Here is a 26,539-nt window from a genome sequence, read left to right as displayed (position 1 = left end):
TAATACAATTCACAGTTGTACTTGGCCTAACAACCTGTGCACTCATGTTTCTCTCAACCACTTTCCTTAAATGTCCAGTCAGGACGATGTGTACTAGTGTTCATGGTCACTGGTGCTGATATTATGAGCGAGCCCCATTGATTCTGTTTGCGGCATTGTTATGGACCTTAATATTTCTTTCACACACACATGCTCACACACTGACGCACACATTCTTTGCGGGTCCCAGAGGAGTGTATTCTGAAGTATTGTGAGTGCTGGCAGTGAGTGAGGAAGCAACCCTGGTCCTCCTCCCTGACTGCTTCCTTGTATTGTTGCGACATCCATCTCTTAAATGTCCACGTGAGCATGCACGTGTGTGTGCGCCTGTATGTGTAAATAAGGATAGTTGGGGTGCAGTTTTGGGAATCATAGGGATGTCTTGAGAATGTCCTCACAGGAAGAAAATGGCAGAACTGGTTGTGTGGACATTCCTGAGACTTGTATCTTTCACACTGGTGTAAAATTGAGCTGACTGCTTGGAATTACATCCAAAATTCAGCTCAGATCAGGATTTAGGTGATTACGTACACTCTCAAAGGCATATTGATACTCACGCCTTCTGCAAATAGGATTAGCAGCACAGGATAACTGCATGGATCATGTCTTTGTTCAGCCTCGTCACTAATCTCAATGAACAACTCAATCAGGATAAACTGCAATTTATTGCCGTATGTGTCACATTCTACTGGATTTTTAAATAATCCAAGAGGTTGCCTCAGCAAATGTCGAAATAACTTGTTTTTTTATTTGCGATTGCCCAATTAACTGTCAGACTATACTGATGCCCCAGCTCTGTGTGGTCATTTCATATGTTTGAAGCAACTGCATTATGTCCGGATCAGCTTTATACACTTCCAACAGCTGGTGTAAATGCACCCCAGAAACAGAAATCTGATGACTTAAACCAGATGATCTGAGACACATTCAACCAGACACACTGGACATTACAATGTAAATGCATCTCTCCTTCTGGAGGCAACATCCTAAAAAAGAAATGTATACGAAGGTCATGCATTGTTGCACATCCAATTAAATACAGCAGCCTTTTTAGATCCACAAAACAGTTTCTGTTTCTCGGACTAGCTCACCATATTCGTTCATTTTCTGTAGCTGCTTATGCTGTGAGGGGTCACGGGTGTGTTGGAGCCTATCCCAGCTGACATTGGACGAGAGGCAGGGTACACCCTGGACAGGTCACCAGACTATCACAGGGCTGACACATAGAGACAGACAACCATTCACGCTCACATTCACACCTACGGCCAATTTAGAGTCACCAGTTAACCTGCCTGTCTTTGGACTGTGGGAGGAAGCTGGAGTATTCAGAGAAAACCCACACTGACACAGGGAGAACATGCGAACTCTGCACAGGGGGTTCGAACCAGGAACCCTCTTACTGTGAGGCAACAATGCTAACCACTGCATCACCGTGCTGCCTAGCTAACCATAGATGTCTCTAATTACCAAGTGTAAATGCCATGTGGTCATTATTGGGAAGCTGTATCCTCTCACAAAACCTTTTTTCAACTTGTTTAACTCCTTGATTCTTCAGCTTTTCCAATTTCATGAGAGGAAATGTCCTCCTGTATGTTTTGTATTTGCAGGCTGGAGTCTGAAATCGGCACACTCGAGAGTGAAGAGTCTCAGATATCAGCCAAAGAGCAGGTTCTACGGGAACGTCTGAAAGAGACAGAGCGCTCCATAGAAGACCTGCAGAAGGTATGAGAACCCTACCTGCTGAGAACTTGTATGAGCTTGTGTTCTGCTTGTAGAGCTACAAATTGCTGATACTGAAATCATTCTGCTGTATCTGGTTGGTACTGACAATAGTTGTGTAATAACTAGTCCATCCGTCCTTACAGGAGCTTTTCAGTTCTTGCACTTTGTTGTCACTTTACTTGTTTAATGACACTATAACTGCATTGTTTTTGTGTGCGCAATAATTGTTTTTTGTTAGAGCAAATAAAAACCAGTGAAAATGAAACGGAGCCTTGTATAGACTTTACTGCTGATTAAAAACACAAGTGTGCTAAATATAAATGAGATGAATTACTTTGCGATTTCAGAACAGAGCAGTTAATGTTTAATTGCATTGTAAAGCAATGATTAAAAATGCACTTGGCAGTCATGTTGGCTGCACATGCTGAATGTGGAAGTGGTCCGCACTGAAGAAGTCTTACCATTGAAATTTGCTTTTCAAACACAGCCGGTTATTTTTCATTATCAATATAAGAAATGTTTCAGCCTCCAAACGACCATTTGTATATCAGTTACTCACTCAGTGTTACGTTGAATTCATGAAGAAAATGTTTTTCTTGCCTGCCTCCACAGTGAACGAAGAATCCAAAAACTAAGAAAATTCTTAATGATTTGAGGTTATCAGCGACCACGTTTGACAACAACAAAACTAAATCAAAACATCTGTTTACAATCTCTCACACAACTCCCATTTATCCAGTTATATGCTCAGTACTTCCCAAACAGCCCTTTCTGACAGGGAACTGTACTGAAAGTGAAACTTATCTACACTCTCTTCAAAGCCAGACTCCACTGACAAAACTAGCAATTTTACATTACTAAATATGGCTGCTGCTGGTCTACCGCTGCCTTGATCGGTAGTTTGTTTGTGTTATTTTGTGACATTGGTGAATCTGAACTAACCCTTCAAAACACGAAAGTCACACAATAACGCAAATAAACTAACTGATTGAGGCAGTGGTAGACCAGCAGCTCCTGTGTTCAGTGATGTAAAATTGCTGATTTTGTCAATGGAGTCTGGCTTTGAAGACGGCGTAGATTTAAAATTCACCTTCCATTCAGTTCCTCGTCGGAAAGGACTGTCTGTTTAGGAAGTACTGAGCATACGACAGGATAAATGAGACTTGGATTATACTGCATGAGTTGTGTGTGAGTTTGTAAACGTTTTGATATAGTTTGGCTGTTGTCAAATTCGGATGCCTATGACCTCAATTTATCAAGAATTTGCTCTGTTTTTGGATTCTTCGTTCACTGGAGGAATGCAGCTTTTCTTCGAGAAGTCAAAGTCACACAGGGTGAATAATTGATACACAAATGGGCATTTGGGGGGTGAAGTATTTCTTTAAATATATTCCATATTCTGCTTATGATAATAGTTTTTATTGGAAATAAAACACACTGTCATAGCTCATATTGATTTTCTTCTGTTTGTCTTTCAGAGCCTGATGACCCAAGATGGAGGTATGACACACACACTAAAAATTCAATTCCCTGAGTTATTGTTGTTTCCTAGCAGTGGGGTCCCTCTTTTTCTGTTTCTGTGTATGTGTGTGTATATGTGTGTGTGTGTGTGTGTGTGTGTGTGTGTGTGTGTGTGTGTGTGGGAATAATAGTCTCGCTGAGGCAGGAGGGATGCAGGCCAGAGCACCCCCCGAAACACACACTCATCCATACCCACGGACACACACGTAGACATATACATACCTGCACACAAACACACACATGCGCCAAACATGTGCACGTACACACACACATAGAACCCGGCTCAGCGAAGCTATTGAAGCTCACACACACACAAGGCCATGACTCTGCAGCCTGCAGTCCCTGGCTTTATCCCCCCTATTCACCAACAAGCCCCATAAGCCCCTAAAGCTTTGTTCCTGCAATCACACTCACACACACACAAACACACACACACGCTTCTGCTGCATAAGCACTGGACCTCAGGGGTGCTAGAGTTGCCGTGGACACAGAAACAGAGATGAGGAGAGTTAGATGGTGTGTGTGTGTGTTTGTGTGTGTGGAGGAGGGGCGGGCAGGGTCACTCAGGGGTGTGGTTAGTTTCCCTGTCAGGGGGCTGGGCTGTATGTGTGTGTGTATTTGTGTCAGGGTGTGGTTACACATCCCTGAGGTGTGTGTGTGTGTACCCAGCATGCATGTGTGTGTGTGTGTATCAGCATGCGCCCGGTGCGTGAGTGTGTACGTGTGTGTTTGCGGCTCTCCCTCACGGCCTCTAACGTCCCCCCCGACCATGTGTCATTTCCCCCCCTGTGCTCCTCCTCACTAGATGCCACCGGCTGCATGTCCGCCCCTCTCTCGGACTGCACGGACCCCGACGCCGACCACCTCGTCCTGGCTACGCAGCCCAGGACCGGCCCACCTGCCTCCGGAGAGCACGCCATACCAAGACCTGGTAAGACAGGGGGGGGAGAGGAGGGGGGAGGGAGGGGTGAGGAGAGAGAGGGAGGGAGGGAGGACGGGAAGATTTTGGGCTGCAGCCAAGTTGGATTATAACCAGGACCAACTGGTGCGCACATAGATGGCGGACAGGCACAGATAGGCACACGTTTGCACAAACTGAGTCAGATCTCAGGTGGACTTTAACACTTACGCACTGGTGGGTGCCGAAAAAAAAACAGGAGGCGAACACAGCCATAAACCCACAGTGACACACACTTAATCAGTGTGTATCCATGTACTATGTACTGAAAGCAAAAGGACATCAGATACACATTTGAACTTGACTTTAGAGAATGTGTCTCCAAATTCATGATAGTTAAAAGTTTTGACAAGACCACAGCTCAGACTGTAGAATTCACTTAATTCATTTACATTACTTTAAGTCTCCACAATAGTATTACTATATTTTTTTAGCTGTAGGCTTATCTCTAATTTTATGGGTACTAGTTGGTAGTAGTGAATTAAAGATTAATTTTACCCTTGATATTTGTATTGGCTTTTACTCTTAGGAATAACAATAGACTTTCTTGTCCAAGGAAAAGCTAAATATTTTGATAGTAAATGGAAATCTGCTAAGTTCATTACCTTACATGTTTGTTTCACTGTATTTAGTGCTGCTGACTTTGCAGTAGGGAACAGCTCTACAAAATAAAAGCTCAGCTTTTTGGGCAGCGTGATGTGCTTATGACTTATCTGCAGTAGGAAAAGTATAGGAATAGAATTAAACCTCAAGTAAAATAACAACAGTACTAATAATACTAATACTTATAATAATAAGAAGACAAATTAGAAAATATTATTATTATTTACTCTGCATAGTTAATTGAAAATATACTCTACTGCAGAAGGAAATGTTTTTATAATCACTGCATGGAGTGAGAGTGTGAGGACTAAATCATGTTGGGCAATTTAGAGAAAATCAAATATCAAAATTTTTCAGCAAATACCTCAATATTGATATTGCAGCTATATTATAGGTTTAACTTTCAGTGCTAGTATTTATACACTGAGTTTTCTGATAAATAATCTTCAGTAATGTGCATGTAATGACTAAAGCCCCATTTCCACCAAACACTTTCAGTATGGTACCTTTGGAACCAAAAGTAACCCTTCAGACATGGTACCTAGACCCTAGTGTTTCCACTTCAAACAGTACCCTTAAATGTGGTTGTTGTCACTCACTGCTCCTTCCAGCACTCACTGTATTTCACCTTATTTAGCCAACACAGAACGAGGCTGACTTACTTTGACTTAGTTCCCCCCGCTCCTATTGGAACATCGGGCGACGAGTCCCTTCCACTTGCTCCGGTCCCTGGTGAGAACGAGGTTGTGCGGCATCATTTTCAGAACAAAATAAAACAGGCTGCAGTGAGAGTCTCTCTCCATGGGATATTAAAATTAGCCAGTTGAAATTAATAGATATTATTGAAAGCTTGAAGACCCACTCATTACTAAAAGTATATGTCATATGAAGAGTAATGGTCACAGTAAAATCTAAGGTGTGTTGATGGATTCTCATCGTCAGCTCATGCATTATTATTTTCTCCGACTCCAGCTCTGCTGCAAGAGGTGGCAAAACATCCTTTCATTTTATAGTTACATTTTAATAATAAAACTCTCCATGGTATGAACGGTGGTTACATGAGCCTCAAAACCAGCCACAACTCAGCCCTGAGCAGCGTGACTGTCCTCTATTGACCAATCAACAGACTGCAGTGTTCACAGCTCCACCTTTTAGTACCAGATCTGTGTGCTAGGTACCCCAACAGAGGGGGAACCAAACATGGTAACGGTTAGGAAAGGTTCCATTGGTACCATCCACAACTTTTCACTGTGGCGATAAAAAGGCACTAAACTGAACTGTACCGTACTGCTCGGTGGAAACGGGGCTTTATAACTAAAATCTAAAACAATAAGTAGCCTCATATCACAATATCAAATACCTGTAGTCTACTAGATATCTACAGTACACATGTCGTCACTTAGATTAGACACAGTGAGGGAAAGTTGTGTGTTTCTTCTTGTTCACTCACCTGCATCTGTGGTTTGCATCCCTAAAGGACAAAGTTAAGGTAAAGTTTTGTGCTTACTAACTTCATATACAGCACTTTGAATAAGAAAGTTATGCTGCAGATTTCTCAGAGAACACTGTGTCCCCGTCCTCATGCTTCACTCCCTCCACTTTTTCCTCACCCCCCCCCCCCCCCCACCTCCTCCACTGGTTCCTCCCCACCCCTTCATTTGTGCTCCTTCAAACCCCACTCCCTTCTGCCTCAACCCCTCCCACCCTCCCTGTTTCTCCTCCCCACCCATTCACTCCTCCACCCCTCCCTCCCTCCCCTTCTAACAGCAATGTTTGCCATGGAGATCAACGTGCAGCATGACCCACAGACCGGCGAGCAGCGCGTCCTGTCAGCCAACCGTGTGAGCCCGCTGGACGCGGCATCGCGTGGCGTCAAAGTATACGACGATGGCAGGAAAGTGGTCTATGAGGTCAGTTCCTCTGGGGGCGTGTCCACCACCACCATGGAGAACGGTTGGAGCTCGGCGCAGGTGGACCAGCTGATCCAGCGTGCTGCCAGACCTGCTGTACACGGAGTAGATGGCAGCAGGGGTCAGGTGACGGTGACCCAAGCTGCCCCACAGGCTTATGTTTCCCCACTAGATGTTGACGATCTGTCACCACCCTCCTGCGCCCCGCCATCCATTCCTTCGAGCCCACCAGCACAGGTCGTCCTCCAGAGGGAGACCCGGCTTGGCATGATGCCCCCCTCTGCTCCCATTACAACCCAACCTGGCTCCTCAGCTCACCCGGGCGGTGAGCTCACCAACACACCCCAAGCCACCGCAGAGCACCCAGTCACCATGGTGTTCCTCGGCTACCAGGACGTTGAGGACACGAGCGAGAGCAGGCGGCTGCTAGGCTTTGATGGCGCCGTGAAGGCCGAGGTGGTCCTCATTGACGAAGACGACGAGAAATCGCTGAGGGAGAAAACGGTCACCGACCTATCCATCATCGACGGCACGGCGGCTGACCTCGTGTCAGGGCGGCCGGCCACGTCCGAGGCCGTCAGCACGGAACTGTCATCCGACGGCCGCGAGCCCGACAGCGCCTCCTCACCCCCTGCCAACCCCGAAGCCAACACAGCCCCCCCGCCCGGCCTCACCCCCCCCACAGGTACAGACAAGAGGAAACGCTGCGAGTGCTGCATCCTCATGTGACTGAATCTTCTCCCTCTTCCACCCTTTTATTATTACCCACAACACCCCTCTCTTCTCCTCTGTCTCTGGATGGTTACTAACAGAAGCCCTGACTTCCTCCTCCTCCTCTGGACTCTGATCGGCTGGCACACACATGCACGCACACATGCTCTTGTCTGACCTTTGACTTTTTACTCAGTTACGTTTTTACCTCTACATCCCTGCTCTTTTGTTACCCTCTCTGTCAACATGGAGGCCCGGCCTTCACGCCTGCGGTCTCCTCAGACAACGCAGTAGGCTCTATTTCACAAAATTAAGCTGTTGTCACGCTGCTATATTAATGATAAAAACAGATGGTGAAATTGTCGTTGTGACAAACAGCTTCAACCAGGTAATATAAAACTACTCTCAGTGGTCAGTAAGACTTCACGGACAATCAGTCACGACGCCATGCTGTCTGGACAATCAACCAGAACATCGCTTTTAACAAGACAGTCTATAAAACATTGAAAAAGACGGACACAGTCTCAGTAGTTTTTTAAATATCTCTATCCAGTCACCTCCCACGCCCTTTCCTCTCGACAGATTCTCTCCTGTTGTCTCCAAAAATACACGGACAAACATAAACAACCGCACAAACTCAAACAAACCACCCCCTCCACCTTCCTTGTACCGACTCTCTCTGACTCTCAGGATGGAGAGGAGCGTACTTGTTGCCTTGGTTTCTTTATGTGCCTCTTCATTCTTCCACATTGATAGTCCTAGCAAAAAAAAAAATAAAATAGAGAAAATTAGAAGTTTCTTTTAGGCTTTTATTTCAGTTTGCCGTTGTCATTTAAAGTTTTTTTTTCTCTCCTTTTGTTTTGAAACTTAAAAAGGCCATTGAATTGTTGGGACGCCTGTTTCCGTGGGAAACTTGAGGTTTTTGACACTATAGTTAGTAAAAACAGGACTCTCTCTTTTCTCATCATTTTCTCTCTCTCTGTCGTCCTGTCCATTAACTCTAGCTATTCCACTGCTGAGGCCATTTCCTCCTATTCTAGTACTTCCTAACTCAGCAGCCGATACGAAGCAGTGGAACACCTTCTGGCAGCCAGTAGGATCTATACAGCCAACTTTTCCAGTGTGTCTATAGAGCACAGGAAGCTAACGGCAGCTTAGTAGGCCTACACTCTGGCAGCAAAAGAACATGTATTTCCACCCATGAAATCAAACATGGGTTTCTACCACTCACAGCAGGGCACAAATTTTTAAATAACGAACGTTAAAAAAGCACTATCACTAAATTATGACAGCTGTGCTCAACGGAGCTTTTAGAGAAAGATTATGTGCAATCTATGTTCATCTTTTTTGTCCATTAAATTCACTTCATCGCTGCAGAAGGCCACCAGAGATCCATTATACTCTTTACGATTCAAAGAGACTGAAAACACTGCCAGCTCATGCAGTAGTCACCAACCAGGCCCTCGTTTACAAGGGTGCTGCAAATAATGTGGCCTGGGTGTCATTATAACATCGTATATATTACACTGTAGGTCATTGACGTGGCTGGTTTTCAGAAAAAGCCCTCAAAAGCAGTAATCATCCTCATTCTGTCGAATGATAATGGATGCTCTGGAAAGATTTTTTGCTTCATTTGAAGTGTCTTTGATGTTACATGGATTAGAGAGGATGGATGGCGCTCAATAGGCAACCGGTGAATTGATTTTTGGAGAGTTGGTGACTACACTTTGCTGTTGTACGCTACAGAGAAATACCTGTTGTCAGAGTGAGATCAATAAAGGTATATGGGCCACGTATGTGATTGGAGAAGACGTCCGCACATTTACAAAGAGGTTAGAGAGGCTCTTCAGATCCAGATAACACAGTGTATTGTTGTTTGTGTGGCTCAGGTGTGTATCAAGTTGCCATTATGTCAATTAATGGATTAGTTGTGAACTATCAAATCAATCACCAACTAATTTGATGGCTGATTAACTGGTGTGAATAATTTTTTAGGTTAAAAAAAAAGTCAAAATTCTCTGATTCCAGCATTTTCAGTGTTAATATTTTTTTGTTTTCTTTGCAACCTGATCACCAGATGACATTGTACATTTCTGCAAACCAAGGTTACATTACATTTGCACATTGTTAAGTATCATTTATGTTGAACGTTACGTTTCAACAATGCTGTGGTCAATTTGTGTTAGGTTTAGCACAAAAAACACTTTGTTATGGTTAGGAACAAATCATGTTTTGGCTTGAAATTCCCAGCTCAGTCAGGAACACTTAAGTCAGTGAAAACTTTATTTCCATTTGTAGCATTATAGTTGGCGATATGGCTCTGTTCTGGGGCCTCTCTGCCTTTCCTCGGGCCTACGCAGAAAGCTTAAGGCAAAGAGAGCACACCTTTCCACCCTTCTGCATGCCTACGTTGAAAGCCTTAAGGCAGAGAGATAGCCCTTCCACGTGCAAATGAGGAAAGCCTGAGGCAGACAGAGCAAACCTCCCTGCCCTTCCATGCGCCTACATGGAAAGCCTAAGGCAGGGAGAGCAGCAGCAAAGACCCCCGGGAACAGAACAGAGCAGCATCAGTGACAAACAGAAATGACATTGATAAGTCAGACACAGCATGAAAAGCAGGAGCTGGTGGTTGCAAAGCAGCTTGCACAGGAAGCAGCAACAGTAGGCAGGCCAGAGCAGTTTAAATAGGGCACCCTGAATGAGATTCACCAGTTGGCTACATAGAAAGGAATCGTGATCTATCAGCTGACTCCCTTCCATCACTCAGCTGCTCCATCAGTTGATTGGGCTGTTTGAGATCAGCTGATGTAGCTGGGATGTGAGCTGAGCTTCACATCGTGTCCTGACTGAACTAAGGCTATGCTTAATTTCTGGGGCCACAATCCCCTCTGGAAAAACAGCAACAAGTCACTTTAAAAGCACCCATATTTGGGGGCCAAAACACAGCTGGAAAAAGGGCCACAGGTTGCTAAGAAACACCTATATTTGGCAGCTTAAGAGCCACAGGAAAAACAGCAATAACTCGCCAAAAAACAACCGGTTTTGTTGTTTGTTGGTCTCGAACAGTGGCCCCCAGCTTGACAGGCATCTCACATTGATTTAATAGTCCACCATCTCCTCCACCACCTGATGACAAAGTCAGCTCATATGCTACGTCCCTTTAGAAACGTTGATATGATACATATGAAATGTGCAAATATAATGTATTTGTGGTTTGCTAAACATAGAATGCCAGCATTTTCTTCTGGCAATTGGGCTGCTCTGACAGTAAATTGAATATCTTTGAGGTGAGAACAAAACAAGACATTTGAGGGCTTTGGGAAACTCTGATCGACATTTTCCTACATTTTTTTTGGCATTTTATAGACCAAACAAAAAAAGTGACAGTGAACACATCACCAACCTAACCTGAAGAGCCTCGACGACCTTTTTCCAGAGTGCAGCACTTTTTCTTTCTCTCTCTTCAGGCATGTGTTTGACTAAAGTGAAGAACATAACATCTTTCTATGCACTGTGTACTAACTCTGGCAATAGTTATAAAACAAATGAAAGACAGAAACAAAATATCTTTGGCAACAAACAGCACATTTCCAGCATTGAAACATCTCTAGGTAAATCTCCTATAATGGCTCTGTGCACAGCTACCCTATCCCACCTCTCAACTGTCCTGTCACTGTAGAACTGTACGCCGCCCTTCAAGCATACATGCTTTAGCGTGATTGGCCACTGCTGCTGTCAGTCAGTCCAGCTGGCTGTGATCGGCCACCGCCGGGCCCGCCGGGGTCTAGTTTCCTGTGTAGATAAAGAATGTAAATACGCTCTATATTCTATTTAGTGATGATTTTATTTTCCACATCTATATAGAGATCTAGAGATAATTCTGATTATTATGGGTACTAGACATTGTTCTGATGTCCTACGATGCCATATGACAACTGTATGAGTGCACAAGCGCGAGCTTTGTATATTTTCATCCTCTAACTTCACTGCTTTGCTGTGTGTAATCTCACAATTAACCCCACATGACTTTCCCTCCCCCCGGTCTTCTGACCACCACCACCACCACCACCATCACCACTACAACCTTGTCTGAACTCTTGGCGGCTGCTACCTTTCCCAGACGTGTCACGGTTGGTCTCGGAGGCATCTGAGGACCTTAAATTGTGCAGAGGCAGCATCTTCAATAACCATACCATTGGATTTGCATGGTAGCCTATTAACAAACCATTCAAGTTACATTAGTGCTGACCTTTTTCCAAAGCATATCACACGTTTGTACGCTGATCCCTTTAGGCAGCCATTGATTTCCATTCATTTAAAGATGTACTATGCAGGATTGTCCTAAAAGACTCTGACTCCTATTGGCATTTCCTTATTTTCCTTTTGATTACCGTGTTTGGGACGTTCATGGGCATGTCCCCCAGTGCTCAGGTGAGGTTGGGGCTTTATTAAAAGGTAGCAACCAGGTGCAAGACCGTAAGCAGCAGGCGCCCAAGAGATACAGCGCCAGAAATAATGCAAATATAGCAAGGCAAAACACCAAACAAGAGTAAATCGGAGGTTAGCTTTTACTTTACAAACAGTAACCGGCAATCCTGCATAGTATACCTTTAAATTAAACATAAAAATCTACTTGACTAGATTTGCTTGAGGCAGGTAATTACATTTTTCCCTCAATCAAAGCTGGTAATGATTAAAATTCATCAGCAAAATAACAATTTTACTGGAAAAAATGCAAGCAATTTCACATTATCCTTTTCACCACATCCTTATTTATTCTCTTGGATCTGATGGGAAAAAGAAGATGATCCATCTGAGCAGTTTGTCACATTTCTTTCCCCTCATCATTTGCAGACAGCAAGGCTTGTGCAGGCTGGGAACAATTAGTAACGTCCTTTTTGGTGTCCCAGATTGGCCAGAACTATTCATTGCATGCCTGCTTGTTTTTTGAGGAGGATACGCAGAGAAGTGCATCCTCAAAAAGTGTAGTGTTAGTTTCCCCCGAGGTGTAACGCACACACGGCGTGCAACAGAGCAAAGAATCTACAAAAGGAAATCCAATCTCACAACGCATTAAAAATATAAAGAAAGGCTGAGTTCAAGTTAATGGAGCCTGACCAATCCAGTTAGCCTGTGTGGGTTTGTGTGTGTGTGTTTTTGATGTAATGCAAGGAGCTGTATGTGAACGCCAGACTTGTTGAGTTTACCAGCCCCACTGCCACGCCTGCAGTACTCCTCTGACTCTGTAGGGGTCTCTCTTTTTCTTGTCTGCCTGCCCTCATGGTTGTATGGACTGTTAAAAACAAAAAGGAGCCATTTTCTATTGTTCACACTTCTCTCTTTCTCTTTCTCTCTCTCTCTCTCTGTGGGTATGACAACTCACTCTGTCACATTCTCTCTCTATCTCTCTCGCTCTCTCTATCTCTCTGATGTCTGTATCCTCTCTCTATCTTTGGTCAATAAAGCTGAGTTTCTCCAGTGCCCTCCTGCCGTCTCTTGCTTGTTGTTCTTTCCATCTGTCTCTAACATTCACTTTTCATTGGCTGCTGACGAAAGAGATCACGAGCTCTCCTCACTGCACCCCTATCTGTGATAATACCCACTGCCACTAACAAGCACACACATTCTTTACACTTAAATTTAGGGGATATTTTGTCACATAAGACAAAACAAATACAGGTAAGGTACGGACAGCAGTCACTGCTTTCCAATGTCTAACCACAAACTCAACTCCCAGTGCAACTTTCTGCTTTACAGTATGTTCTGTTTTACCCATTATAATAAATACAACTATTTAGTGTCATTTATTTAAAACCAGTCATGCAAACAAACCAGAGCAAGACTAAAGCCACAGATATAGTGAGTTGTAAATTATTTAATTACTGCTTTGATTTACTGTGACCGTCTTTATTCTGAGTACCTCTGAATATTTTGACAGTTTCATAATGTTTACTTGATTCAAATAGCACATGATGCAATAAATGCTTGAAAACCAGCTAAATATGAATAAACGTTACTGGAATGCGGTAAATTTGCAACACATTCTCACTCCGACCTCGTCACATATTGACGTTTGGTCATGGACTTTCCATGTCCAGATACAACGTGAAAGGTACCCTGGGTGTGTTGGTTGTTGACGTTCTGGGACGCCGTGTCAAGTTCTGCCTGTTACATGCATTGTCTTCTTTCAAAATATTTTTCCGTTTTCAAAATAAAGGCATTACATTGGTACAACAACGCTAATTGACAGCTAATGCATGTGGTTAGGTTTAGGCAACAAAAGCACATGGTTGGGTGTAGGCTTTATAATTTTACGGGACGCAAACATCGCTCACCTGGGTTAAAGTCTGTATTTGTTGGACCCACCCACTCTGCTTAGAACCGTTAAGCTATAACAGCAAATGGCCACGTTATGCCGACATTAAAGAATGATTTTTTTCGTCAGTGTCACTGCTCAAGCACTGGATTTCAACGACTACTGAGTGAGACTGGGTTTAAATTTTAAGTCATGAATTTAGATTAAAGATGTAGTTGATAAGTTTAACAGAAACTCTTAGTGCTTCTAATGGCATTTACAAGAAAAGAGAAAACAGCCAATCACAGCGGAGGAGTTGAGGAGCAAAATACCAAGCACCACCCTCCCAGCTTGAGCAACTTTCTCATTTTACAGCTAAACAGTACACTAAAATATGTTTCTGAAAACATCTGAGGCTAGATATAGGCAATGCAGAAACAGAATCTTGATTCATATTTGTTCAGTGCTGCCTAGTTTGACTGGTTGACTGCAGTTCACAAGCATTGATTGACAGCTGCATTAGAGACTCCTCGGCTCTGATTGGTTGTTTTCATACACACGCAGCAAGGCCGTTAGAAGCACTACAAGTAAATAGAATAGGCAGAGGAATATGATTTTTTTCACAGGTTATTAGTGCTCATTTAGTGCTGTGTGAATATAGTGACAGCAAATATGACAAAAGTTATTTTTTTATGAAAGCTAGAGGCTCCTCGTCTCTGATTGGCTGTGGCAGATCTAGCAAATGCCATTCGAAGCACTAAGAGGAGGAGGAACATTATTTATTTCACAGACTATCTGTCTCACGCACTACAGTGTGAATGTAGTGACAGTTTCATTTAAATGACAAGAAGTCGTTTTCATAAAAGTAGCTTTAATGTGATAATGTGGCCTAATGGGAAACAGCACTGAGGTGTTTTTGTGCCAGGCTCTGTGCCAAACACTTACTGCTCTGGAAATTAGATTAAAGCCTGAAAATGTACTCTAAAAGCAGCTAAACTGCAACATGTCTGTTCTTACTATGAATATTAAAAACAGAAAAAGGGATGGGTGTACAAGCAAACGCAGTTCAAAGTTTTAATATAATCTCTCCCTTTCAGTATGACTAGCAACTGCTTATGAGAAATCGCTCTTATATTACTGCAACATTCCTGTAGGGACTCATACTGTGTCTGTGGCATCTTATGAGTTTACACACTGCAGAAAATATGGAGTAGGAAGGAGCATAAGGACTGTAAATATTTTAGATGATAGATTGGAGAGGAATAGGGAGCTAGCTGGTGCTGAAGGAGAGAAAGTAGGAAGATGGGTGAGTAAATAGTTGGGATTATAGATAACTGGATCAATCTAGATACCCCCATGCCCCAGTTCTGCAGGAGCCCTGAGGCGCCCCCCTGGTATCAATAGTAGGTACTGCAAGAAATGACCACACTGCATGCTAACTTTACTGATACCACACTGATAACTGTACAGCAATGAGCCGAGAGGGCAATTAAGACGAGTGAAGTCAAGAAAAACACACCACACAAAGATTCATTCAGAGGCACACTGCATGAACACGGAGGCGTTCACAGTCCTGCTCAAGGACATTTCAGGAACACATTCACATGTGACAAGTAGAGTACATACAACACGCCATGAACATAAACATCTTCTGAAACCATGGATAAGTAGACAGAGATTCATACAGTGTCACTGCCCTCTGATAAAGTGCGTCTATCTCAGATGACGGACAGGGTGTTGTTATTTTCATCTAAAACACACATGATCTTGAGAGAGCAGCAACACAAACATGACTCACACTCTTCCCCGGAGGACATAACACAAGGTGATAAATGATTATACATTACAGATGTCATGACAACCAGCATCTGGACACAGGGCTGACACATACATACACACACACTCTCTTCCTGCACACAGCACGGGTGTGTTTTCCGTGATAATGAGCGCTAACTGATTTATCTTAAGACAATGACAGGCCGGTGGCTTTAACAGTAACGATGAGAGCAGAAAATTATTACGGGATGATAAGAGACGTGTCAGCTGCAGGTGGAAATATGTATTACTGTAAGCATGCATCGCAGCATTGTGATTTGCTCGAGGCCACATGCTGTATCTCACCAGCACTGAATGAACTGTGATGTGTGACATTGCACAGGATTTGTGGTTCCACATGACTTTACAAACATACGATAGGACATCAAATTCAATGCAAAAAATATAGATGTTTTTTTGGGGTAGCAAATAAAGATGCAACTCAGCCGTATCATTATACGTACAGTGGTCTTGAATTACAACATATACTGTGTCTCATTTCCCTGCTGCATGGGAGTAAGTGTAATGTACTACAACCACTGCTGATACTACTAATACACTCACTACTGCTATTACTAACACCATTGCCCATACCATTGTCGCTACTATTCCAACTACCAATGGTGGAAGAACTATTCGGATCCTTTAGAAGAAGCAATAGCACGTAAATATACTACCTAAAAATGGGTACTATAAGAAGGATCATAAGTGCTATACCGTACGCAACTGGACTTGCTTGAGTTTCTTAAAGACGTTTCGCCTCTCATCCAAGAGGCTTCTTCAGTTCCTCAGACTTTTAAACTGTGTGGGTGTGAACCCTGACAGAGTCGTTGAGGTCATGTGAGTTGTTGACCCACCCGGCCATCTTGTGTTGTTAGGGTAAGATGGGTCCAGTTAAGAATGCAGGTGTTAAGTCGTCTGGGGAGGGATCCGGTTAGAACTGACGAAGCCTCTTGGATGAGACGTGAAATGTCTTCAAGAAACTCAAGCAAGTCTATTGGCCTACAACATAGCACTTAAGATTACCATGACCTGGATGACTGAGAATCTTCAATGACATTATAAAGAAGGAGTATCATTATGCAGAATGTCCCGTTTCAGAGTTTTATTTTATGAATACTGCAGTATAATTACTGGATTATTATTATTCAGTGTTAAAGTTGGGTAGTTTCATCTACATTTTATCAACTAAATGGAGGAAAAATTACAGTATTTGCCTCTGAAATGAAGTAGAGTTGCAGTATTAAGTAGCATAAAATGATAATACCGATTCAATTTGCACATACCTTAAAATACAGTAATTTAAGTACAGTATTATTTTCATTAAATGCACTTCCAGCAGTGGCAGTGGTCTGTGGCAGCATTGGTGTAGCAGGGCTCAGTGAGTGGGAAGCCATGTTTAAATGTGTGGGAATGGGCTGTGATTGATGTGTGACTGATAAGAAAATAAGAAACAATGATCTAATCAGCTGGCTGTCAGCTATAGTGGTAGCAGTAGCAGTAGTAGTAGTAGTGGCAATAGCAGTAGTGGTAGGACTAGTAGTAGTGTGAGCCTGCTTTCGACAGATCCATGTTGATATTTCCTGCTCTGACAGCAGTGTTACTTCAGCTGCAGTGAGTTTGGGTGTCAGGACGTTGAGGATGATAAGATGAAATCGGATGAACTTGACTCCTCGGGGTGGAACTGGGTCACCGAGGCAGCAAAGACCTGAATCAAGATAATATTTCAGCCAAAGAGTGCAGGAAATGCCTTGGATTTATCATCCCTGTCATGCAGTCGCTGTGGTTGCATTAAAAATAATTCTCACAGTCATGATAACTGACCAGATGTCAGCAGTTCACTGATTTATAATCCACCACAAAAACAAATCACTATTATTATTACATTTCGAGATCAGATGCATGTTGCATGACACAAAAGGTCACACACGGGTGCAAATAAAATGAAAGATGATGATGTAAGTGGTAACAATAACTCAATTTTTGTTTCATCACAGGCTATGGCACACCATCAGAGGTTACCGTGACAACAGAAAATGGGTATCAAGCTCCCATTCCGATCAGACAACCTCACACTGCCATGGTAAGTACTCTGTATGCATGTGTGTGTTTTTATGTATATCTAAAGGTGCGATTACGTAAAGTTAGAGCGAGGTGCAGGATGAGTATCTACAGATATTCTACACATAATGTACCAACACTTTTGTCAGAGAACTTGACATGAAGCGAGGTCGCAGAAACCTTTCATGGTGCAGTTACAGAGAGGGGACTATTTGTTCACCCTTTACAGAGAATTACAGGCCTCCGAGCGACAATTTCCATCATCCAGCCTTGGACTGCCATTCACTGAAATGGTGTGTGTGTTATGTGTGTGTGTGTGTGTGTGTGTGTGTGTGTGTGTATGAGTTCAATTTTCTTATACCTCAAAAGGGGAAAAAACAAGATGTGAAGAACAAGACAACCACAGAGCTGAGAGAATGCGGACAAGTTAGGACTGTGTGTTCTGCTCAACTGGAAACATCTGTACCATGCAGGTTCTTGTTACGGTACATTGAGAGAAATTTAAGGCTGCTAATTTAAGACTATGCAGTAGGCAAGGCAGATTGATGGAAAGCTGGCATGTCAAGTAACTGAATCCCAAAATCACACATGACCTTTACCATAGTCAGTTTTGTTCGTCAGCTTTTTAGAAATGAACTTTCTCTGTGACGACTGTCGGACAAATACAACAAAAGACATCAGACGTCAAGAGCATCATGCTCCAAGTGTAAGACAGCATCACCAAAAATTAAAACTCAAGTGCAACAAAATGCATGTAACACAAGTAGAAGTTGAAAATGATACAGTGTACTGTGCGTGCTGTTTGTGCTGAACTAGACATCTGCTGGGGGTGCATGTTTGGGATGCCTCTCAGCCACATTGTTTCCTCTCTACAGGTGCATATCTGTTCTGCAGTGTGCTGAGATATCTCGCCACACTGTCTCTACAATATCTTTATATGTACACATTGTATATTTATAACACTTAGTAAGTGTAACACGATCTTACTGTACTTTGTGGCATATTTATCTGCTGTAAAGGGGACTTGTAATGAGCCTGTGGTAATGAATAAGTGCTTAAAGTGACCTTACTGTACTTACGGGCTCTTTTTACTCTACTATTGTATTCATTTAATATGATATAGTAATATTCCTACAGGGAGTTATATCCGATCATACGGTGTAGTGAGTTTCAAGGGTATAGCAACCATATTATTCCCACATACTGTAAAACTTCAATTAAAAGCCGAGTCCCAATTAAACGCCCAGTCCCTTTTACTAGCCCGGTGTGGCTACACATTATGATGAATTAGCTCCTGTCTCAGTTAGAAGCCTGGTCTGGTTGCCAAGGAATTCATTTTTATAGAAGTTCTTTGAATGTATAAAAACAGGTTGTTGGCTCCCTAGGAGCCAGGGTGTGTATTTAACCCTTGTTGTTAATTCTTTGTCTAGACTGCACACTTTCTATTGGTCACTTTCACTTCCTGTAGTAATTGGCACAAGTGTGGGTGTGGTTTCACATTATTTTACCCATTCATTCACTGGTGTGGCGGCTTTCAGACAAAGGGAGTGAGTTGTGGCTGCGATATTTTCTGTTGACTGTTACCGCAATCACGTAATCAAGCCACGTAATATTTTGTTTCGTCTTATTTTGCTTTAGTTATCGCAGTTGTAACTAGTTACGAGCCTACTCAGCCTCTTAGCGGCTTTTTTCAGTGATATTAGTCACTACAGTTAGTTAGGTGCGTCAGTCGCACATACAATCAGCGCTACATATTGTTAGCTCAGTTCGATTCTCCACAATTCAATCATTCAGTCCATTTTATTGAAACTACAGAATGAGCACTAAAGAGGACAGTAATTCATTGAGATTTAACCAGCGTGATAAACAAAAGAGATGAGGAAAAGAAAGTGGTGACTTTCTGCCTCTGAAGCAGTCATTAAGTCAGAATATTCTTTTAACAGGATAGAGTAGCGTTGTGTCGGTTTGCCAAGTGCTGTAATCTTCAGTTGCCGTCAAACAAGTGTTGTATGTCACTTGGAGCTAGATCAAATGAATGATTCGTAATTGATATGTTATCAAAAGCCTAATTTTATACAAGCAATACTCATATTTAACCTGGAAATCCAGATGTCTGGCCCCAAGCAAATTCGACTTTGCACTGCACAGGGATCTGGCCCCAATAAGCAGAGCCCACTGAATCACCTATCGGACCAATCAGATTAGTCTATCTGACAGAGGCGGGCTCTAGACGGGTGTAACATGATGACAACAGCACTGCACCGTAGGAGTTGGAAAGTAAACAGCCAAGATGGCAGCTGCCGAAGGACCGCATCCATTCAATTTAGCTTTGGAAGAAACGCTAAGCCAACTACACTTTATCTTTTTCCTTAAGAGAGGAACAGAAGACTGCCCTAGAAGCCTTTGCTTCCAGGAATAGACTCATAAGTCAGTCTTTAGACGCTTTGCTTAACTAAAGACTGATGACTTTCTCCCTCATTTTGTGTTTAGATGGGCGGATACAATTTCAGAGTTTAAAAAAACTCCCTACGCTGCAGAACCAATAGTAAATCTGCAGGGCGGTCCTTCGGTGGCTCGCTGAACTCTTGTGCTTGTAAACATGGTCCCACTAGAAACACGTGTAGCGGTACAAAATGGCTCAGCCGTGCTCGCAGAAAGTGCTGTCAAAGTTCAGTGGATGTTTTTCACGTTTGCGGCGACACATTCTCGCCAATTAAAAGACACAAACATAATCTTTTACAAGGCCATGACTCATCTGTCCGGCCGGACTATAGAAGGAATCGCCTTGTTGTTTACAAATACTTCCGGGTAGAAAACCAGCAGAGCTTTTAGCTAAATATATAGCCTATATATCACATTTTTCACATCACTGTATCACCGTTTGGACTAATCCGATGTTTGTAAAGTCTATAAACACAATGATTGAACAAACATTACTATTTCTGTGTGCACGTTTAGCTGGGCTAACCGCTGTTAGCCCTGTTAGCCGTTAGCGGCGTCTGTAATAGGTAATAACTCATTAAACGGTCCGTGAAAAAATATCTTTTCCAGCAGATATCTTAGTTACAACATGATTGAGCTAGCAAAGCAGTTTTGTGTTGCTATGTGTGGTATTTATTCAGTTTTAGGAAATCACGATGTCTAGAAAGCATCAGTGGCTGCAGCTGACAGGGACAGCTAACAGCAGCAGCAAAAGTAACAGGACGTCATCTGTTAAAAGCCTCCCGTTGTCGGATACGACATGAAACTACTCCAGTTAGCTCAATAATGTTGTAACTAAGACATCTGCTGGAAAAAATATTTTCTTCACGGATGAGCACACATTTGATAAAACGGAGTTAAATCTCTCAGCATCCATTTTCAAGCTCTCTGTGTGTTTGTCTCCTTGCGGACGAGAAAAGGAGGAGCGCACATTTCCGAGAAGGCATGTCCTTTTCAAAAATGCAAGAGGCGTTGCTTTGTTGCCGCCTGTTTTCGCCGATGTGTTAAACACACTTTAGAAAGGAGTGTCCCCAGACTATCAGAAGGCAGAGATCTCTGATTGTCTGGTGGCGAGACTATCCAGGAAGGACGTTTTTGCCGCTTTGCCGAGGGGATATGGCAAAAGCATAACATATCAGTTAGCCCTACTGGTCGGCAAACAAATAGGGCTTAGTGCAATGAATACATCACCTTGTTTTTTGCTCTGATTGGCTATCGTGCTATCCAATTGCGTGCGGTGGCATTTAATATGCCTCGGTTAGTGCTGCCCCTTGGGTAGGAAGGGTGTATCAGTGAGGGCCAGACTCAAAATTTTCTAGATTTGAGTCTGGATTTCCAGGCTAATTCATGCTGGTTTAAATAAAACATTTTCATTGTATGTCCTATCTTTGCTGAGCAATAGTTTCAACAAGCTTCAGGTAGGTCATTAATAAACAAACTAAATAACAGAGGACCCAAAGTGGAACCTTGAGGTACACCAACATGATTTTCAGTCACTTTTGAGGTAATTTGATCCATTGGAAAACATTTTTTTCTGTCTGTAAGATATGACTTTGATGCGTGCTGTGTGTGAGCTACCTGTAATGAGCCAACTGTATGACTGACCAGTACACATTCTGTTCATGTTCAGAGAACAAATGGCGGTGTAAAAAGCATGACGAACCTCCTCATTGTTGTCCACACAACGCAGATTCCAAGGGTTGCTTACCAGCAGTTACAGCGAGGCCTAACTGAGTTCGGCTACACCTGCACTGTCTATAGTTACGCCCCTGGTCAAAATATGTGCAGCAGAGTCAAAGATATTGTGACTTTTAGCAAAAGTATGAGCACGTACACCCAAAACACTGGATCCTACACTTCCCATGATGCAAGTTGCTAGCAAATCGGACTTTATGCAGAATTGGTAAGGTGGCCCTTTAATTGTAGTGAAGAAGCATGAAGTGGCCAACATGCAAATTGTGTGCTGTACTTGAGTAAATGTGGGCCAGTTGACTTAGTTACCACCACCGCCTGTTCTGGAGTGTTCTGAGTATGTGTTTGTCCCTCTGAAAATGCCACCTGAGCACATTTGAGTGAGGGGAGGTAGAGCAGGAGGTGGGGAGACAGAGAGGTGGGGTACAGGAGCATGGAGGGGGGGGCTGCTGCTGGCTGGCTGGGGCTGCGGTCAGATTGTTTTGCAGCTGAATAAATGAATGAAAGGCAGTACGGCCGGTAACCTGATCCGTCCGGGTCGGCCTCATTGTGCTTGGCTGGAGCTCGCGCTGGCGGCTCGCTCTCTGATTGTCTCTGGAACGGGACAGAAAACACTCCCGGGACCTCGCGAGCCCTGCATTATTCAGCGCGCGTGCCTACAAAAAAAAAAAAAAAAGAGGAGAGACAGAGAGAGAGAGAGAGGGGAGAGAGAGGAAGAGGAGGGGGAGGAGGAGGAAAGCGCCGGTTGGAAAAGCTGGCGCGTAAAAAGGAGCTCAATGTCATCCCAGTCAGAGCCTGCCGTTACCGTTATTACAGTGCTGAGCTCGCGCGCATCCGGTCCTCCACTTCTTCTTCTGTCCGTTTGTTTCTCTAACGTCCCGCCGGCCGGTGCTGCAGCAGCTGCGTTCACGTCACCTCGGTAAATGTTGAAGATAAAAGACTAAGGAACAAAAAAAGAGGAAGAAGTCGCGGTCAGCAGGTCGCCGTTAAAACCTAATCCCGGTTATTAACCGTTAGTCGGTCCGGTAAGGAGCTCCGGGGGATCAGCGCTTTGATACACATCTTCCTCCACACAGGTAGACTGAATTAAAACAAAATAATGCTCAAGTTTACATGTGAAAGAAACTCTTATTTAAGGGTAGTAAGTGAAAGTGTCATGGTAGCTAAGGTGGCAGGTGTGTGTGTGCCAGTTTGGGCTATTTTTTGCATGTTTCTTTGCAAGTGTGTGTGTGTGTGTGTGTGTGTGTGTGTGTGTGTGCTGGTGAACAGAGACACAGCCTGTAATTACACTGATTGGCTTTAAAGTGGCGAGGACACAGGATACTGCACTCTCCTCTCCTGAGAGGAGGGAGACAGAGACATCCAAAGGAGGTTAGTGGACCAGACTGCTTGCTGCAGTAGTCTCTGTTTCTCCCTTTGTGCTCCTCCTCCTCCTCCTCTGCATCACTTTAACCTACATATAGACAAGAAATGACCTTAACCTGGTTTTCATCACTCTCATACTGAATGACTTGACAGGCAGAGAGAAGATCTTGTGGTGTTATGTCCCTCACTAGCTGGATTTCTGCTGAATATCTTCTGGTTAAGTTACCCATCCCTCATCATGTAGAGTTCATTTGGCATCACTTGTAAGCTGTTAATATGCTCCTGCTCCTGTAAAAACCCTTGATAAAAACCCCAACACATGGCCAAATGGCAGTGCACACCATTCTAGCCCCACCCCTACTGCAAAACCACTCATTTTGAATAGTGTTAACATTTTAAAAATGTGGTAAAAAAAAAGTAGAGGCGGACTTGAATGTGCTGGTGTGTCACGCAGTAGGAGTAGCCGGTCAAACCAAAGACAGAGCTGGCACGTGTTCAGAGCAAACCACCCGGAGCCAGACTTCATTTGTTTGCTCCAGATTTGCTTGTGGTGAGTTTTCAGTCTCTTTTCTTTGCCTGTAGCTGTTGCCAAGCAACTTGCGATTCTTTGATTGCAGACTTTGACAATGTTCGACGAGGGGATGGACATTGCCCTGCTGGGTGTAATCAGCTGATGGGTCCTTGGATTCCTTTTCTGTGGAGCTCAGTGTTAAAGTTATTTGTTGGTAATAACCCATGTTGGGTCACGTGATGAAATCGAGTGTGAGTGACAACCTTTCTGAAAAATGCTTTCTTACCTAAGATGAAGAAGCTGTTGGGAAAAACAACTTCCCTTGACCTGTTTTCCATCACTTCCGATCCTGCTGATTGATTTTACTTCACTGTAGAGTTACTGACATTTTGATTAAATGCAGCTGACCACGTCAATACCGAAGGGGCGATGCAGGGTCTAGAAAATCAAGTCTGTTTCCTTGAGCGTTCTCGCAATTGCTTTGAAAAGAGATGTGCTCGTTTCTAGTTTGTCTCAGACTTGACAGATTTTATTTATTTTGCACAGTTTGCACAGCAGTGCCTTTAAGACGGGCAAACACATCCACCTGGCGAGAAGAAGCGAGGAAGCAAAGGCAGCATCAGAATTGTCGCGCCAGATCAGTTTCATCTCATCTTTTTGTTGATTATGTCTCATTAAAGGTCAGTTTGTCGGAGCATCTACAAAATTAGGTCCATGACATTCAAAACTGAGGGGTAAACAAAGTTGTGGTGGAGTTTTTATTGTCTACACTCTATTTAGAGCAGCTCATCATCCGCGTTCACTTTTTGTTTGGTCACCATTTGAAATTACCAGCTGATTCTGGAAAAAGCCAAGCAGCAAACTGCCAATTCAGACACAGCGTTTGCCAATACCTCTGCTCGGCCAGGGGAGAGAAAAATCACAGCCAGCTCTCCGTTTGATTATATAGTCAATGACAGGAGGTACCTGCCACACGCTGAATGTCCCACTGAGACAGTCAGTGCCTGTTAGCTCAAGGTTTCTGTGTGTTTGTGCAGTGTGTGTGTCTGGTGGAAGTACATTTTCCGTCCCTGCCCCGCTCAGCACCGTGGACTGTGAGAACACTGACAGGAACAACAAAGTTATCAATGATGTCTTCTTCCTCCGAACCTCTCCCTCTTCCCAGAAAGCACACACACACACACACACACACACACACACACACACAAACACACACATAATCACAGGTTATATAACAGCTGTGTGGTAGATGATGCTGAAGCTTGGTGAGCCAAGAGCACACAGGAGGTGGAAATGGGTATGAAGGGGAGATGGGATGAGAGAGGCCGGCATGATGACAAGAAACAATGAGTACAAGGGGAGATAAAGGGTGTGTGTGTGTGTGTGTGTGTGTGTGTGTGTGTGTGTGTGTCAGGGGCAGGTGGAGCTGTGAATGTAAGCCGAGTGAGGGGAGCGTGACGGACGGAGGTGGAGGAGGGTGCTAGTAGGAAGTCTGTTCAGCCTCACACAGCTCGAAGTGTTGTTGACATTAACTGGCCGATGGCCTTTCAATGGCCGATCTGTTGATGGGCCCCCGTTGGCCGTCTTCCAGGAAGAGAGTGATACTCAGCCTTGTGTTATTGGATGAAGTCCCAAACATTACAGTCAAATCAGCGCTGGTCAGATGGACGCTAATATCATTGATAGACAATTGTGGTATGTTTTGACACTGTGGGTGTGTGGTATGCTGTCACGTCTCAGTTTACAGATGTCATGTGTGTGTTATCAGCTGACAATGAGTAGAAAAAACGGATAGAGGAAGAAAAAAAAAAGCTGTTGGTGGTGTTGGTGTTTGTGATTGGAAATCATGTGAGTGCCCCTGAGGCCAGCTGTTAAAATGAGCCTTGAAAATGGTTTTAAACAAAGCCTCCTCATGTTTGTGCATGTCTGAAGTAGCAGGAATTTTAAGTGGTTCTTTTGGCTGTGAATAACACGTTGTGGCTATTTTGGATTGTCCCGTGGGAATGGATGACAGCTGAAAGTGATGAAGGGACTCAGTCGTTTCTGTTGTGGTTTAGTACTCATATCTTCTTTCATAATACAGCAGAAAGAAGTTGCATTGACACAGTAAAAGAAGAGCCGAATTGAAGAGACGAAGGCACTTTTCAAGAGTATCTTTGTCATAATCTCAAACAGCTAAAAATATGGGTTCTTTAAAAGGAAGCCAATCATCATGTCAGAGGAAAAGGTAATGTACAATAATGGTTTCCTCCTAATTGATTGGTACAAGTGCTGTAACTAAGACTAAAAGGTTGCTATATGGTAGGTTTGGTATTGCCTGAAAATCAAAATGAGTCCCCATTAGAATTGGGCTGGTGTAGAACTTTTCAAACTGCTTTAATATTAAGAGCTAGACAGGACTTGACTCAGCAGTTGCTCCCAAGTAGAACATAATGACACGTGTCCTAACAGCAAACAAGCGTCCCTCTATTACCACATTGCATCGCCTAACATCGGAGCTTTTTGTCCACATTAAATATGCGCTTCTGTGATGTCATGCAAACCAACCACGTAGGCTAAGCTTATCAGCTGTGCGCTCAAGATCGGACTGGATATGTAACCACTTACAAGATGGGTGAGGAGCCTCTTTGCTATCTTACTGTGTTTGTAACATCACTTTTAAAACATAAAACCCATTTTGTCTTGTGATATGTACTGGAAAATGACATAAAATGTAGCCAACAGCAAGTAGCCTAGCGTGTTATTAGCGATGGTCATTTACCTTAGCAGAAACTTTCAGGTCATTGGCGAACTCCCTCAAGCACGCTGACACCTGTGTTGGTTTTTTGTAGTAAAATAAGGCAGGCTGTTGTCCT

At 43.4% G+C, this 26,539-nt stretch overlaps 1 protein-coding gene across 3 annotated transcripts in view; it reads left to right on the top strand.

Moving 5' to 3' along the window:
* LOC125878602 (A-kinase anchor protein 2) overlaps positions 1-26,539 on the top strand; it is a 128,883-nt gene that overhangs the window by 67,287 nt on the left and 35,057 nt on the right. For 2 of the 3 annotated variants that reach the window (XR_007447764.1, XM_049559894.1), the window contains exons 5-9: positions 1,647-1,761; positions 3,240-3,261; positions 4,088-4,213; positions 6,611-7,438; positions 17,572-17,657. Coding sequence is in view for 2 of the 3 variants with exons in the window: in XM_049559894.1 (XP_049415851.1) it covers positions 1,647-1,761; positions 3,240-3,261; positions 4,088-4,213; positions 6,611-7,438; positions 17,572-17,657 (1,177 nt within the window). In the remaining variant the exon portion in view is untranslated. The remainder of the gene's footprint in view (positions 1-1,646; positions 1,762-3,239; positions 3,262-4,087; positions 4,214-6,610; positions 7,439-17,571; positions 17,658-26,539) is intronic. The other variant, XM_049559895.1, reaches the window with a different exon arrangement.

This window comes from Epinephelus fuscoguttatus, linkage group LG18 (genome assembly GCF_011397635.1).
Source record: "Epinephelus fuscoguttatus linkage group LG18, E.fuscoguttatus.final_Chr_v1".
Lineage (NCBI taxonomy): Eukaryota > Metazoa > Chordata > Actinopteri > Perciformes > Serranidae > Epinephelus > Epinephelus fuscoguttatus.
Note: the sequence above shows the minus strand (reverse complement) of the source record. Positions and strands in the feature narration are given on the sequence as shown.